General features: G+C 37.4%; 1 protein-coding gene across 1 annotated transcript in view; it reads right to left on the bottom strand.

Annotated features, from left to right (window-relative positions):
* Positions 1-2,038: 2,038 nt before the first annotated feature.
* LOC144892964 (olfactory receptor 51I1-like) overlaps positions 2,039-18,481 on the bottom strand; it is a 47,698-nt gene continuing 31,255 nt past the window's right edge. The window contains exons 2-3 of the mRNA XM_078781975.1: positions 2,339-3,220; positions 2,039-2,214 (exon numbers count right to left, since the gene is read on the bottom strand). Coding sequence (XP_078638101.1) covers positions 2,039-2,214; positions 2,339-3,220 — 1,058 coding nt within the window. The remainder of the gene's footprint in view (positions 2,215-2,338; positions 3,221-18,481) is intronic.

Here is an 18,481-nt window from a genome sequence, read left to right as displayed (position 1 = left end):
ATACCTCCGCAACAGAAGGTGGATGGAGGTTATGTTTTCACTGGCATTGTGGATGGATTCAGATGAAATTTGGTGGAGAGGTTGAGTATGCGACAACACTGAAATTATTAGATTTTGGTGAAGATCTGGATGTGGATCTGGATCTGAGAATTTCTTAAAATGATTCTTGACCATTGAGAGATGGGGCGAAAAACGATATATAGCGTGATATCTCAAAAAGTTGTAGACGGATTTGGCTGAAACTTGGTGGACAGATTGGGTTGGGTTTGTCACAAGGAAGAGTTGCTTCTATTTTGGTGAACATTTGATCCAGCTCAGGATCAGAGATTTTTAAAAGTGATTCTCCACCATTGAGTGATCAGGCCAAAAACAATATATATCATGATATTTCAAAAAGTTATGGAATTCTTTGGACAAAACTTTGTCGATGAGTTAGTTAAGTGATATGAACAAGCCGATTAGATTTTGGTTCATGTCGGATCCAGATCCAATACCTGACCTATCATTGGGATACAAAACGAACTGTTCAGCCAGGCGGAGGTATGCGCTCTAATGAGTGCCGTTCTAGTTTCAATTGCATGATATACTTGAACACTGTAGAACACAAATCGCTTTTTTACCACTTTCAAAACTCTTCCGTTTAGCAGTACTTAGTTGGACATGTTAAATAAGGTCGAATATAAGACACTGCATCAACTGCGAAAGACTTCTGAATTTTTTTTTAACATGACCTTTAAATTTATTATTTTATTTCCATTAAATTTTAAACATGAAAACTGCATGGGGTAAGGTGTTCGAAGAACTCTCGAGTTTGATGTTGTGGTCTTTCTCTGTGCAATGACGTTGTTTTTATAACAATTTGAAGAAGCTATTATGAAGATTATTTGATTGTGTTATCTACGAGGGGGTTGGGAATCAAGAATTGAAGTGGTCCCGAACTCTCATTTATTTATATACGACTCATCATATCATTGATGTGAAGTTGTGTTTATGTTGCCAAAAACCAAATAGAAACAAATTAATTTGAAACCTTCAATATTACATGAATTTTCTTTTATCATATGAGGTATAGATCACCTGTAATTATTACACAAGGATAAATTTTGATAGCATTATTATTATTATTTTCCCCAAAACCTGGAAATCAACAGGATTGATGAATGATGATGACAACAGCGGCACCATCCATGGGTTTCTGAATTGAATGAGGCAAAATTGAGCAGATATCAATGTTGTTTTGATCCAGAAACATCTTCTCAGATGTAGTTGGTAGTATGTAATCAACAATCATGGTAAAATTTATATTTCTCACCTTCAAACCTGTGAAACATCTGCCAAATTTAACTCACTCGCGTGACTCGGCGTGCTCCATGTGCCTCACCACATGTCGTTTCAGAGGGGTAGGCATCTTTGACCATTTCGGTGTCTTTTGGGGCCTTCATGGTATTTTGTGTCTTCAGGGCCATTTGGATCTTCAGGGTATTTTGGATCCTCTGGGCATTTTAGGGTATTTTGGGTCTTTGGGGTGTTTTGGGGTCTTCAGGGTCTTTTGGGTCTTGGTGTCTTCAGAGGCTTTTGGGTCTTAAGGGTCTTCGGTGTCTTTTGGGTCTGCAGGGTCTTCAGGGGCTTTTTGTGTCTTCGGGGGTATTTTTGGTCTTCGTGGTCTTTTGGGTCTTCGAGGTGTTTTGGGTCTTTGGGTGTTTTGGGTCTTCAGGGTGTTTTGGGTCTTCGGGGTGTTTTGGGTCTTTGTGGTCTTTTGGGTTTTTGGGTATTCAGTGTCTTTTTGAGCCTCAGGGCATTGAAGGGTACTTTGGGTCTTTGGGGTGTTTTGGGTCTTTGGGGTATTTGGGGGTCTTCAGTGTACGTTGGGTCTTTAGGGGTCTTCAGGGTATTTTGGGTCTTCAGGGGTCTTGGTGGTCTGAAGGGTATTGGGGGATTTAAATGGTCGTCAAAGGTCTGAGGGGTCTCAGCAGTCTTAACGCAATTAAGAGGGTTAATTAAGAGGGTGGTGAATTTATTTGAAGAAGAAGAAGACGTTTTAGTCGCATATAAACATACAGAGCGAACCATATTGGTTTGCTCTATTATAATAAGATGTGACAATTGGCTGTGTCACAGAATGTTTTGCAACAAACGTGATGTTCTTCTGGTGAGGCGGGTGTTTTGGTAAAGAAACCTGTCCAGATTTTGAAATTTCAATTTTCACTTTTCTTCCTTTGAATATTATCATTCCCAGTAACAACATTCACACCCAAATTAAATGGCTTTTCATGGTGAATTATTTGCATTTTATGGAAAGCAAGAACGATCGTTGAGCGAATTTCCTGCATTCTGAAACCGAATATTAATGGATTAACAAGAGCTGGTGTTACCGAACTTAAAAGATCCAAGATAAAACCAAACGTGGGAATTCGTAAAAATCGTTTCAACGCAGTTGTGACGATAAGTGAAATAAACTGTGCTAAAGATGCAAACAATTGTGTAAAACATGTGTGCAATGCTTTTAGATTTGCCTCTGTGGATGATTTTCGACATTTACGAACAATACACCATGTGGAGTACAGTGCTGTAAACCCGGTTAATCCAAACACAACATACATAAAAAGTAGAGAATAAATGAGTGAAGGATTAACATTTCCACAAGCTGACCTTGCAACAGGTGCAGGAAGACAGGCAACCTCATGAACTACCACAGAGTAGTTGCAGTACACCATTGTTGTTGGTATTACAACATAGCTTACACCCAACAACAACTCGATTGTTAAAACTACAATCACAAGTTTCACAGCACCACCTTTGTTCACCATCAGAGCCACGTAACTGTACGGCCAGAAAATAGCCCAATGTCGGTCAACGTACATTAACCACGTGGTGAGAAACTGATGAATCCCTGTGTAATATATACTGAACAACTGAACCAAACATTCATTAAACGATATTATTTTACGTCTTGCAATTATTCTACTGAAATAGGATGATATTACCACGACTCCCCATAAAGTGTCAGCGAGCGATGATAAAGCAATGTACATGAGCATGGGTGAATTGAATCCACGATAAAAACAAGCCGCCATGATTGCTGCGTTCAGAGGGATTGAAATACACATGCTAAACGTGAAAATCCACATGATAACTCTCCCGCCGTTATCCAAAGGAATGTCCGACACATCCAATGTGACCGTGAGAGGCAAAGATCCCACAACAGTTTCGTTCATGTCTCCTGTAAAGACACAATGAAAATTGTAATAACTGTGTTACATCAAGTCCATAATGATGAACATAATGAAACATTCACTTTCTGAAACATCTGTGCCTGTCTCACAATATAAAATGACAACCATATATATATATATATATATATATATATATATATATATATATATATATATATATATATATATATATATATGTATGTATATATATATATATATATATATATATATATATATATATATATATATATATATATATATATATATACATACAGACTTGGCATTTAATATGGAATTTTTTTTTCTTTCTTGAATTGGGTTTACTTTCTGAACTCAGTATATCAATCTGGTGAGTTTTTTTTACCCTTCGGTGATGTCTTTGTTGAAAGAACCATGTCACTGAATGTCTTTCGCACCAATAAGTCAATAACAGGATTATATCACAGTAGTCAGGGCCATTAGGGATATTTTGGTTCAAATTCTTCCAAAAGCATCAAATTTGGCGCAGATGTTGCCCATGCCATACTCTTTCGATTTTTGACGGGCGCCAAGGGCGGTATGATCCGGGGACCATACCGGTCCATCCCGCCATGTCACCTGACCTATGACGTCATAATTAGGATATGCATCCAATCACATGGCGTACTATAAGTGGTTAAAGTTCAAAATGAATCGATCGAAAAATGAAGGCAGGGATCCATTTTAAAGGTTTTCATAAAATCCAATATGGCCGCCAGGTCACATGACCTATGACGTCATATTTATGACATGTATACAATCATGTATACATGAATCCGGATCATGATCGCACAAAAATTAAACACAAGGATATGGCATACAGTTCATAAAACATCAAAATCCATACCTTTGTAATTAGACTGATGAACTGCATATGCCTGAAAATTAGGAAATAGACATGTAAATATTTCCTCTAATTGTCAAAAATAAGGTCAGAGTTCGATTACCCAACCCAGAAACATAAAATGATGAACCTCGTGTAAATCTTGACAAAAAAACTCAAAAACCGACATGTTTGACTCAAAAATGACCTTTAAGATGGCCTTGAGGGTTGACCTTGACCTCGAATCATCAAAATAACATCATAATTGGATTCCGCGACCTCGAAAACCACTGAAAAGTGGTATCATATATGATTCCAACCCTTTTGGTTATTTAACTGATTTTCCTCTAATCCGGGTGGCGGCCATTTAGTATTTCGCCAATATGGGGCCCCCCGGGGGGGGGGGGCGACCGTCTTGGCGCCCGTCAAAAATCGAAAGAGTATGGCATGGGCAACATCTGGGCCAAATTTGGTGCTTTTGGAAGAATTTGAACCAAACGGCCCCAAAATATCTCTAAGGGCCCTGACTACAGGTGGCGTGACAAAATGTAAGGACAGGTACATTTGACGATTGGCTTCACAATCGGGTATACAAGGGTTGTTGCGTTCTGTATTAGTGGAAAACAACTGCTGCATGTCTACAAAAGTTATTGCCACTTCCTCTGGAGATGGTCCGTCAACTTGACAATGCTGTTTGTCATGGAGTGGTGGCTTTACGAAATTCTGGCATGAAACAGCGTGCTATTGCTCGGCAGTATGGCATCCCTCAAGGTCAGGTGTCAAAGATCCTGAAACGAAATGCTCAGAGGGGTGTCCCTACTCCAATACCGAGGCCAGGATGTCCACGCAGAACCACAAGGAGAGATGATCGCCAGCTGCACCAGTTAGTCTGCAATGGCCGTACAAAGTCAGCTAATCGGCGTAGGGCTGAGTGGCATCAACTGACAAATGTGCCTGTATCCAGAAGGCTAGTCAACCAACGACTGGTTCAAGCAGGCTATTGTGCCAGGCGTCCCCTGAGAAAGCCACGCCTGACCAGACAACACAGCCAGCACCGATTGCAGTGGGCCAGAGAGCACCGTCAATGGCAGCCAGGACACTGGAATCACGTGACCTTCAGTGACGAGTCTAGATTTCTGGTCTGTCATCAAGATGGCCACGTCCGAGTGCGCAGACAAGTGCATGAAGCCCACAACGAAGATTGTAGAGTGCCAAGAGTCCAAGCTGGAGGTGGTGGGGTGACCGTTTGGGCTGCTTTTCATGCAGGGGGCAAAACTGACCTGGTTGTTCTGAATGGAAACCTGAACCAGTACAGGGTCATTTTGGAAGAAACATTGCTTCCATTTGCTCGTGCAGCCTTTCGAGGAAACTTTGTCTTCCAAGATGACAATGCACGGCCTCATCATGCTCGCATGATCCAACACTTTCTTGCTGAACATGGTGTAGAGCATATGGAGTGGCCTGCCATGTCCCCGGATATGAATCCAATAGAGAACTTGTGGGCAGAATTAACGCATCAAATCGACAACTTAGACCAGCAGCCGACCTCTGTGCGTGAATTGCAGCAGACTATTGTCACTGCATGGCAAGCGATTCCTGTCCAAACCTTGGCAAATCTCGTGAACAGCATGCCTTAACGTGTACGTGCTCTCCTGAATGCTCGTGGGGGTTACACGAAGTACTGAACTGTAATTTTACTGTCCGTAATCCCAGTCATAATTTAGCTTTTGTTTTTGTTGAAAATATTTTTGGCTAATGTGCAAAATAAAGAGATACTTCTGGAAAACGTACAGAAGTTTAACACAGTACTGTCCGTGAATTGAGTTCGATATCAGTTTACATCACTTTCGAGGATCAATTTATTTGCTTCGAAATGTCAAATGTGGTTTTTGTTTCTTTTAAACGTCACATTAACAAAATCTAGAATAATTTCAACATAATTCCAATGAACTTTTGGTTCTAAGACATCTTGAAAAGTAAGTTCACCCCCACAAAAAAAACATTCCATATTAAATGCCAATCCACAAACACAACCGACCAATATACTTGAAAAATTCATCGATTTTGCAAGTAATAAGAAGACGTCATGAGTCGCACGATACTTGCAAAATCCGCCCCCACCCCAAAAAGTTTTCCATTGATACAGCAAATTGTCCATTTCATGAAGATTAAAATTTACAATCTTGATCAAAGCTCGGGTCAACAGGATGAAAAGTGACGATTTTTCAGATGAAAAGTGATGATTTTGCAAGGTTGACCTTGAGTTGACCTTTGGACCTCAAAAATAGTTAGTTTCCCCATTTAGTGACTCAATGTGCAAATGTTGTTCAATTTTCAAGTCAAGCAGATGAAGATTGAGGATATTAAAAATTTGGCCTATGTTGACTTATGTTGACCTCAAAAATAGTTGGTGGTTGAATTCAGTGATCATATATGTAAATCCTCTTCGAAGTTCAAGTCAATCAAATGAAAATTTGTGATTTTAGAAATTTGGCTTATGTTGACCTTTTCGCCTATGTTTACCTAAAATATAATACGTGGTTCAATTCATTGACCAGAGATGCAAGTCTTCTTCAAATTTCAAGTCAATCGGATGAAAATTGAGGATTTTAGAAATTTGGCCTATGTTGACCTTTTGGCCGATGTTGACTTCAAAAATACTTGGTGGTTGAATTCAGTGACCAGATATGCAAGTCCTCTTCAAATTTCAAGTCAATCGGATGAAAATTGAGGATTTTAGAAATTTTGCAAAGATGGTGACCTTTGGCCTATGTTGACCTTTTGACCTATTGACGACAAAAACAATAGGCTTCTTGCTTTTGACTAACTCTACCATTTGGTAAAGTTTCGTGAAGATCGGTTGAAAATTGTGACCTGTAGGCCAGTGACAATCTAACAGACAAACAGACAAACAGACAGACAAACAAACAGACAGACAGAACCACAAACATAACCGACCAATATACTTGAAAAATTCTTCGATTTTGCAAGTAACAAGAAGACGTCATGAGTTGCACGAAACTTGCAAAATCCACCCCCCACCCCCAAAAAAGTTTTCCATTGATAGAGCAAATTGTCCATTTCATGAAGATTAAAATTTACAATCTTGATCAAAGCTTGGGTCAACAGGATGAAATGTGACGATTTTTCAGATGAAAAGTGATGATTTTGGAAGGTTGACCTTGAGTTGACCTTTGGACCTCAAAAATAGTTAGTTTCCCCATTTAGTGACTCAATGTGCAAATGTTGTTCAATTTTCAAGTCAACTGGATGAAAATTGAGGATATGAAAAATTTGGCCTATGTTGACCTTTTCGCCTAAGTTGACCTCAAAAATAGTTGGTGGTTGAATTCAGTGACCATATATGTAAATCCTCTTAGAAGTTCAAATCAATCAAATGAAAATTTGTGATTTTAGAAATTTGGCCTATGTTGACCTTTTTGCCTATGTTTACCTAAAATATAATACGTGGTTGAATACAGTGCCCAGATATGCAAGTCCTCTTCAAATTTCAAGTCAATTGGATGAAAATTGAGGATTTTAGAAATGTGGCCTATGTTGACCTTTTGGCCTATGATGACCTCAAACATACTTGGTGGTTGAATTCAGTGATCAGATATGCAACTCCTCTTCAAATTTCAAGTTAATTGACTGAAAATTTAAGATTTTAGAAATTTGGCCTATGTTGACCTTTTGGCCTATGTTCACCTAAAATATAATTTGTGGTTGAATTCAGTGACGATATATGTAAATCCACTTGTAAGTTCAAGTAAATCAAATGAAAATTTGTGATTTTAGAAATTTGGCCTATGTTGACCATTTGGCCTATGTTCAGCTAAAATATAATTTTTTTTTAATTCAGTGACCAGATATGCAAGTCCTCTTCAAATTTCAAGTCAATTGGATGAAAATTGAGGATTTTAGAAATTTGGCCTATGTTGACATTTTGGCCTATATTGACCTAACAAATACTTGGTGGTTGAATTCAGTGACAAGATATGCAAGTCCTCTTCAAATTTCAAGTCAAATGGATGAAAATTGAGGATTTTAGAAATTTGGCCTATGTTGACCTTTTGGCCTGCGTTTCCCTAAAATATAATACGTGGTTGAATTCAGTAAACAGATATGCAAGTACTCTTCAAATTTCAAGTCGATTGGATGAAAATTTAGGATTTTTGAAATTTGGCCTATGTTGACCTTTTGGCCGATGTTGACCTCAAAAATACTTGGTGGTTGAATTCAGTGACCACATATGCAAGTCCTCTTCAAACTTCAAGTCAATTGGATGAAAATTGAGGATTTTAGAAATTTGGCCTATGTTGACCTCAAAAATACTTGGTGGTTGAATTCATTGACGAAATTTGCAAGTCCTCTTCAAATTTCAAGTCTATTGGATGAAAATTGAGGATTTTAGAAATTTGGCCTATGTTGACCTTTTGGCCGATGTTGACCTCAAAAATACTTGGTGGTTGAATTTAGTGACCAGATATGCAAGTCCTCTTCAAATTTCAAGTCAATCGGATGAAAATTGAGGATTTTAGAAATTTTGCAAAGTTGGTGACCTTTGGCCTATGTTGACCTTTTGACTTATTGACCCCAAAAACAATAGGCTTCTTGCTTTTGACCTACTCTACCATTTGGTGAAGTTTCGTGAAGATCGGTTGAAAATTGTGACCTGTCGGCCGGTGACAAACAAACAGACAAACAGACAAACAGACAGACAGAACCACAAACGCAACCGACCAATATACTTGAAAAATTCTTCGATTTTGCAAGTAACAAGAAGACGTCATGAGTAGCACGATACTTGCAAAATCCGCCCCCACCCCCAAAAGTTTTCCATTGATACAGCAAATTGTCCATTTCATGAAGATTAAAATTTACAATCTTGATCAAAGCTCGGGTCAACAGGATGAAAAGTGACGATTTTTCAGATGAAAAGTGATGATTTTGGAAGGTTGACCTTGAGTTGACCTTTGGACCTCAAAAATAGTTAGTTTTCCCATTTAGTGACTCAATTGGCAAATGTTGTTCAATTTTCAAGTCAATCGGATGAAAATTGTGGATATTAAAAATTTGGCCGATGTTGACCTCAAAAATAGTTGGTGGTTGAATTCAATGACCATATATGTAAATACTCTTCGAAGTTCAAGTCAATCAAAAGAAAATTTGTGATTTTAGAAATTTGGCCTATGTTGACCTTTTCGCCGATGTATACCTAAAATATAATACGTGGTTGAATTCAGTGACCAGATGTGCAAGTCCTCTTCAAATTTCAATTCAATTGGATGAAAATTGACGATTTTAGAAATTTGGCCTATGTTGACCTTTTGGCCTATGTTGACCTCAAATATACTTGGTGGTTGAATTCAGGGACCAGATATGCAATTCCTCTTCAAATTTCAAATCAATTGGATGAAAAATGAGGATTTTAGAAATTTGGCCAATGTTGACCTTTTGGCCTATGTTGACCTTTTGGCCTATGTTCACCTAAAATATAATTTGTGTTTGAATTCAGTGACCAGATATGCAAGTCCTCTTCAAATTTCAAGTCAATTGGATGAAAATTGAGGATTTTAGATATTTGGCCTATGTTGACCTTTTGGCCTATGTTGACCTCAAACATACTTGGTGGTTGAATTCAGTGACCAGATATGCAACTCCTCTTCAAATTTCAAGTTAATTGACAGAAAATAGAGGATTTTAGAAATTTGGCCTATGTTGACCTTTTGGCCTATGTTGACCTTTTGGCCTATGTTCACCTAAAATATAATTTGTGTTTGAATTCAGTGACCAGATATGCAAGTCCTCTTCAAATTTCAAGTCAATTGGATGAAAATTGAGGATTTTAGATATTTGGCCTATGTTGACTTTTTGGCCTATGTTGACCTCAAACATACTTGGTGGTTGAATTCAGTGACCAGATATGCAACTCCTCTTCAAATTTCAAGTTAATTGACTGAAAATTGAGGATTTTAGAAATTTGGCCTATGTTGACCTTTTGGCCTATGTTGACCTTTTGGCCTATGTTCACCGAAAATATAATTTTTAGTTGAATTCAGTGACCAGATATGCAAGTCCTCTTCAAATTTCAAGTCAATTGGATGAAAATTATGGATTTTAGAAATTTGGCCGATGTTGAACTTTTGGCCGATGTTGACCTCAAATATGCTTGGTGGTTGAATTCAGTGACCAGATATGCAAGTCCTCTTCAAATTTCAAGTCAATTGGATGAAAATTGAGGATTTTAGAAATTTGGCCTATGTTGACCTTTTGGCCTATGTTGACATTTTGGCCTATGTTGACCTCAAGAATACTTGGTGGTTGAATTCAGTGACCACATATGCAAGTCCTCTTCAAATTTCAAGTCAATTAGATGAAAATTGAGGATTTTAGAAATTTGGCCTATGTTGACGATTTTGCCGATGTTGACCTCAAAAATACTTGGTGCTTGAATTCAGTGACCAGATATGCAAGTCCTCTTCAAATTTCAAGTCTATTGGATGAAAATTGAGGATGTTAGAAATTTGGCCTATGTTGACCTTTTGGCCTAAGTTGACCTCAAAAATACTTGGTGGTTGAATTTGTTGACCAGATATGCAAGTCCTCTTCAAATTTCAAGTCAATCGGATGAAAATTGAGGATTTTAGAAATTTTGTAAAGTTGGTGACCTTTGGCCTTTTGACCTCTTGACACCAAAAACAATCGGCTTCTTGCTTTTGACCAACTCTACCATTTGGTGAAGTTTCGTGAAGATCGGTTGAAAATTGTGACCTGTAGGCCGGTGACAAACAAACAGACAAACAGAGAGACAGAACCACAAACACAACCGACCAATATACTTGAAAAATTCATCGATTTTGCAAGTAACAAGAAGACGTCATGAGTCGCACGATACTTGCAAAATCCGCCCCCCACCCCAAAAAGTTTTCCATTGATACAGCAAATTGTCCATTTCATGAAGATTAAAATTTACAATCTTGATCAAAGCTCGGGTCAACAGGATGAAAAGTGATGATTTTGCAAGGTTGACCTTGAGTTGACCTTTGGACCTCAAAAATAGTTAGTTTCCCCATTTAGTGACTCAATGTGCAAATGTTGTTCAATTTTCAAGTCAAGCGGTTGAAAATTGAGGATATTAAAAATTTGGCCTATGTTGACCTCAAGAATAGTTTGTGGTTGAATTCAGTGATCATATATGTAAATCCTCTTCGAAGTTCAAGTCAATCAAATGAAAATTTGTGATTTTAGAAATTTGGCCTATGTTGACCTTTTCGCCTATGTTTACCTAAAATATAATACGTGGTTCAATTCAGTGACCAGAGATGCAAGTCCTCTTCAAATTTCAAGTCAATCGGATGAAAATTAAGGATTTTAGAAATTTGGCCTATGTTGACCTTTTGGCCGATGTTGACTTCAAAAATACTTGGTGGTTGAATTCAGTGACCAGATATGCAAGTCCTCTTCAAATTTCAAGTCGATTGGATGAAAATTGAGGATTTTACAAATTTGGCCTATGTTGACCTTTTGGCCTATGTTCAGCTAAAATATAATTTTTTTTAATTCAGTGACCAGATATGCAAGTCCTCTTCAAATTTCAAGTCAATTGGATGAAAATTTAGGATTTTAGAAATTTGGCCTATGTTGACCTTTTGGCCTATATTGACCTAACAAATACTTGGTGGTTGAATTCAGTGACAAGATATGCAAGTCCTCTTCAAATTTCAAGTCAAATGGATGAAAATTGAGGATTTTAGAAATTTGGCCTATGTTGACCTTTTGGCCTGCGTTTCCCTAAAATATAATACGTGGTTGAATTCAGTAAACAGATATGCAAGTCCTCTTCAAATTTCAAGTCGATTGGATGAAAATTTAGGATTTTTGAAATTTGGCCTATGTTGACCTTTTGGCCGATGTTGACCTCAAAAATACTTGGTGGTTGAATTCAGTGACCACATATGCAAGTCCTCTTCAAACTTCAAGTCAATTGGATGAAAATTGAGGATTTTAGAAATTTGGCCTATGTTGACCTCAAAAATACTTGGTGGTTGAATTCATTGACGAAATTTGCAAGTCCTCTTCAAATTTCAAGTCTATTGGATGAAAATTGAGGATTTTAGAAATTTGGCCTAGGTTGACCTTTTGGCCGAAGTTGACCTCAAAAATACTTGGTGGTTGAATTTAGTGACCAGATATGCAAGTCCTCTTCAAATTTCAAGTCAATCGGATGAAAATTGAGGATTTTAGAAATTTTGCAAAGTTGGTGACCTTTGGCCTATGTTGACCTTTTGACTTATTGACCCCAAAAACAATAGGCTTCTTGCTTTTGACCTACTCTACCATTTGGTGAAGTTTCGTGAAGATCGGTTGAAAATTGTGACCTGTCGGCCGGTGACAAACAAACAGACAAACAGACAAACAGACAGACAGAACCACAAACGCAACCGACCAATATACTTGAAAAATTCTTCGATTTTGCAAGTAACAAGAAGACGTCATGAGTAGCACGATACTTGCAAAATCCGCCCCCACCCCCAAAAGTTTTCCATTGATACAGCAAATTGTCCATTTCATGAAGATTAAAATTTACAATCTTGATCAAAGCTCGGGTCAACAGGATGAAAAGTGACGATTTTTCAGATGAAAAGTGATGATTTTGGAAGGTTGACCTTGAGTTGACCTTTGGACCTCAAAAATAGTTAGTTTTCCCATTTAGTGACTCAATTGGCAAATGTTGTTCAATTTTCAAGTCAATCGGATGAAAATTGTGGATATTAAAAATTTGGCCGATGTTGACCTCAAAAATAGTTGGTGGTTGAATTCAATGACCATATATGTAAATACTCTTCGAAGTTCAAGTCAATCAAAAGAAAATTTGTGATTTTAGAAATTTGGCCTATGTTGACCTTTTCGCCGATGTATACCTAAAATATAATACGTGGTTGAATTCAGTGACCAGATGTGCAAGTCCTCTTCAAATTTCAATTCAATTGGATGAAAATTGACGATTTTAGAAATTTGGCCTATGTTGACCTTTTGGCCTATGTTGACCTCAAATATACTTGGTGGTTGAATTCAGGGACCAGATATGCAATTCCTCTTCAAATTTCAAATCAATTGGATGAAAAATGAGGATTTTAGAAATTTGGCCAATGTTGACCTTTTGGCCTATGTTGACCTTTTGGCCTATGTTCACCTAAAATATAATTTGTGTTTGAATTCAGTGACCAGATATGCAAGTCCTCTTCAAATTTCAAGTCAATTGGATGAAAATTGAGGATTTTAGATATTTGGCCTATGTTGACCTTTTGGCCTATGTTGACCTCAAACATACTTGGTGGTTGAATTCAGTGACCAGATATGCAACTCCTCTTCAAATTTCAAGTTAATTGACAGAAAATAGAGGATTTTAGAAATTTGGCCTATGTTGACCTTTTGGCCTATGTTGACCTTTTGGCCTATGTTCACCTAAAATATAATTTGTGTTTGAATTCAGTGACCAGATATGCAAGTCCTCTTCAAATTTCAAGTCAATTGGATGAAAATTGAGGATTTTAGATATTTGGCCTATGTTGACTTTTTGGCCTATGTTGACCTCAAACATACTTGGTGGTTGAATTCAGTGACCAGATATGCAACTCCTCTTCAAATTTCAAGTTAATTGACTGAAAATTGAGGATTTTAGAAATTTGGCCTATGTTGACCTTTTGGCCTATGTTGACCTTTTGGCCTATGTTCACCGAAAATATAATTTTTAGTTGAATTCAGTGACCAGATATGCAAGTCCTCTTCAAATTTCAAGTCAATTGGATGAAAATTATGGATTTTAGAAATTTGGCCGATGTTGAACTTTTGGCCGATGTTGACCTCAAATATGCTTGGTGGTTGAATTCAGTGACCAGATATGCAAGTCCTCTTCAAATTTCAAGTCAATTGGATGAAAATTGAGGATTTTAGAAATTTGGCCTATGTTGACCTTTTGGCCTATGTTGACATTTTGGCCTATGTTGACCTCAAGAATACTTGGTGGTTGAATTCAGTGACCACATATGCAAGTCCTCTTCAAATTTCAAGTCAATTAGATGAAAATTGAGGATTTTAGAAATTTGGCCTATGTTGACGATTTTGCCGATGTTGACCTCAAAAATACTTGGTGCTTGAATTCAGTGACCAGATATGCAAGTCCTCTTCAAATTTCAAGTCTATTGGATGAAAATTGAGGATGTTAGAAATTTGGCCTATGTTGACCTTTTGGCCTAAGTTGACCTCAAAAATACTTGGTGGTTGAATTTGTTGACCAGATATGCAAGTCCTCTTCAAATTTCAAGTCAATCGGATGAAAATTGAGGATTTTAGAAATTTTGTAAAGTTGGTGACCTTTGGCCTTTTGACCTCTTGACACCAAAAACAATCGGCTTCTTGCTTTTGACCAACTCTACCATTTGGTGAAGTTTCGTGAAGATCGGTTGAAAATTGTGACCTGTAGGCCGGTGACAAACAAACAGACAAACAGAGAGACAGAACCACAAACACAACCGACCAATATACTTGAAAAATTCATCGATTTTGCAAGTAACAAGAAGACGTCATGAGTCGCACGATACTTGCAAAATCCGCCCCCCACCCCAAAAAGTTTTCCATTGATACAGCAAATTGTCCATTTCATGAAGATTAAAATTTACAATCTTGATCAAAGCTCGGGTCAACAGGATGAAAAGTGACGATTTTTCAGATGAAAAGTGATGATTTTGCAAGGTTGACCTTGAGTTGACCTTTGGACCTCAAAAATAGTTAGTTTCCCCATTTAGTGACTCAATGTGCAAATGTTGTTCAATTTTCAAGTCAAGCGGTTGAAAATTGAGGATATTAAAAATTTGGCCTATGTTGACCTCAAGAATAGTTTGTGGTTGAATTCAGTGATCATATATGTAAATCCTCTTCGAAGTTCAAGTCAATCAAATGAAAATTTGTGATTTTAGAAATTTGGCCTATGTTGACCTTTTCGCCTATGTTTACCTAAAATATAATACGTGGTTCAATTCAGTGACCAGAGATGCAAGTCCTCTTCAAATTTCAAGTCAATCGGATGAAAATTAAGGATTTTAGAAATTTGGCCTATGTTGACCTTTTGGCCGATGTTGACTTCAAAAATACTTGGTGGTTGAATTCAGTGACCAGATATGCAAGTCCTCTTCAAATTTCAAGTCGATTGGATGAAAATTGAGGATTTTACAAATTTGGCCTATGTTGACCTTTTGGCCTATGTTCAGCTAAAATATAATTTTTTTTAATTCAGTGACCAGATATGCAAGTCCTCTTCAAATTTCAAGTCAATTGGATGAAAATTTAGGATTTTAGAAATTTGGCCTATGTTGACCTTTTGGCCTATATTGACCTAACAAATACTTGGTGGTTGAATTCAGTGACAAGATATGCAAGTCCTCTTCAACTTTCAAGTCAAATGGATGAAAATTGAGGATTTTAGAAATTTGGCCTATGTTGACCTTTTGGCCTGCGTTTACCTAAAATATAATACGTGGTTGAATTCAGTGACCAGATGTGCAAGTCCTCTTCAAATTTCAAGTCAATTGGATGAAAATTGAGGAATTTAGAAATTTGGCCTTTGTTGACCTTTTGGCCTATGTTGACCTTTTGGCCGATGTTGACCTCAAGAATACTTGGTGGTTGAATTCAGTGACCAAATATGCAAGTCCTCTTCAAATTTCAAGTCTATTGGATGAAAATTGAGGATTTTAGAAATCTGGCCTCTGTTGACCTTTTAGCCGATGTTGACCTCAAAAATACTTGGTGGTTGAATACAGTAACCACATATGCAAGTCCTCCTCAAATTTCAAGTCAATTGGATGAAAATTGAGGATTTTAGAAATTTGGCCAATGTTGACCTCAAAAATACTTGGTGGTTGAATTCATTGACCAGATATGCAAGTCCTCTTCCAATTTCAAGTCTATTGGATGAAAATTGAGGATTTTAGAAATTTGGCCTATGTTGACCTTTTGGCCTAAGTTGACCTCAAAAATACTTGGTGGTTGAATTTGTTGACCAGATATGCAAGTCCTCTTCAAATTTCAAGTCAATTGGATGAAAATTGAGGATTTTAGAAATTTTGCAAAGTTGGTGACCTTTGGCCTATGCTGACCTTTTGACCTATTGACCCCAAAAACAATCGGCTTCTTGCTTTTGACCAACTCTACCATTTGGTGAAGTTTCGTGAAGATCGGTTGAAAATTGTGACCTGTAGGCCGGTGACAAACAAACAGACAAACAGACAGACAGAACCACAAACACAACCGACCAATATACTTGAATAATTCATCGATTTTGCAAGTAACAAGAAGACGCCATGAGTCGCACGATACTTGCAAAATCCGCCCCCCACCCCAAAAAGTTTTCCATTGATACAGCAAATTGTCCATTTCATGAAGATTAAAATTTACAATCTTGATCAAAGCTCGGGTCAACAGGATGAAAAGTGACGATTTTTCAGATGAAAAGTGATGATTTTGCAAGGTTGACCTTGAGTTGACCTTTGGACCTCAAAAATAGTTAGTTTCCCCATTTAGTGACTCAATGTGCAAATGTTGTTCAATTTTCAAGTCAAGCGGTTGAAAATTGAGGATATTAAAAATTTGGCCTATGTTGACCTCAAAAATAGTTTGTGGTTGAATTCAGTGATCATATATGTAAATCCTCTTCGAAGTTCAAGTCAATCAAATGAAAATTTGTGATTTTAGAAATTTGGCCTATGTTGACCTTTTCGCCTATGTTTACCTAAAATATAATACGTGGTTCAATTCAGTGACCAGAGATGCAAGTCCTCTTCAAATTTCAAGTCAATCGGATGAAAATTAAGGATTTTAGAAATTTGGCCTATGTTGACCTTTTGGCCGATGTTGACTTCAAAAATACTTGGTGGTTGAATTCAGTGACCAGATATGCAAGTCCTCTTCAAATTTCAAGTCGATTGGATGAAAATTGAGGATTTTACAAATTTGGCCTATGTTGACCTTTTGGCCTATGTTCAGCTAAAATATAATTTTTTTTAATTCAGTGACCAGATATGCAAGTCCTCTTCAAATTTCAAGTCAATTGGATGAAAATTTAGGATTTTAGAAATTTGGCCTATGTTGACCTTTTGGCCTATATTGACCTAACAAATACCTGGTGGTTGAATTCAGTGACAAGATATGCAAGTCCTCTTCAACTTTCAAGTCAAATGGATGAAAATTGAGGATTTTAGAAATTTGGCCTATGTTGACCTTTTGGCCTGCGTTTACCTAAAATATAATACGTGGGTGAATTCAGTGACCAGATGTGCAAGTCCTCTTCAAATTTCAAGTCAATTGGATGAAAATTGAGGAATTTAGAAATTTGGCCTTTGTTGACCTTTTGGCCTATGTTGACCTTTTGGCCGATGTTGACCTCAAGAATACTTGGTGGTTGAATTCAGTGACCAAATATGCAAGTCCTCTTCAAATTTCAAGTCTATTGGATGAAAATTGAGGATTTTAGAAATCTGGCCTCTGTTGACCTTTTAGCCGATGTTGACCTCAAAAATACTTGGTGGTTGAATACAGTGACCACATATGCAAGTCCTCCTCAAATTTCAAGTCAATTGGATGAAAATTGAGGATTTTAGAAATTTGGCCTATGTTGACCTCAAAAATACTTGGTGGTTGAATTCATTGACCAGATATGCAAGTCCTCTTCCAATTTCAAGTCTATTGGATGAAAATTGAGGATTTTAGAAATTTGGCCTATGTTGACCTTTTGGCCTAAGTTGACCTAAAAAATACTTGGTGGTTGAATTTGTTGACCAGATATGCAAGTCCTCTTCAAATTTCAAGTCAATCGGATGAAAATTGAGGATTTTAGAAATTTTGCAAAGTTGGTGACCTTTGGTCTATGCTGACCTTTTGACCTATTGACCCCAAAAACAATAGGCTTCTTGCTTTTGACCAACTCTACCATTTGGTGATGTTTCGTGAAGATCGGTTGAAAATTGTGACCTGTAGGCCAGTGACAAACAAACAGACAAACAGACAGACAGAACCATAAACACAACCGACCAATATACTTGAAAAATTCATCGATTTTGCAAGTAACAAGAAGACGTCATGAGTCGCAAGATACTTGCAAAATCCGCCCCCCACCCCAAAAAGTTTTCCATTGATACAGCAAATTGTCCATTTCATGAAGATTAAAATTTACAATCTTGACAAAGCTCGGGTCAACAGGATGAAAAGTGACGATTTTTCAGATGAAAAGTGATGATTTTGCAAGGTTGACCTTGAGTTGACCTTTGGACCTCAAAAATAGTTAGTTTCCCCATTTAGTGACTCAATGTGCAAATGTTGTTCAATTTTCAAGTCAAGCGGATGAAGATTGAGGATATTAAAAATTTGGCCT

The sequence above is a fragment of the Myxine glutinosa genome, chromosome 1 (assembly GCF_964187855.1).
Source record: "Myxine glutinosa chromosome 1, kmMyxGlut1.1, whole genome shotgun sequence".
In the NCBI taxonomy this organism is placed as follows: domain Eukaryota; kingdom Metazoa; phylum Chordata; class Myxini; order Myxiniformes; family Myxinidae; genus Myxine; species Myxine glutinosa.
This window is presented reverse-complemented; position numbering and strand designations above follow the sequence as displayed.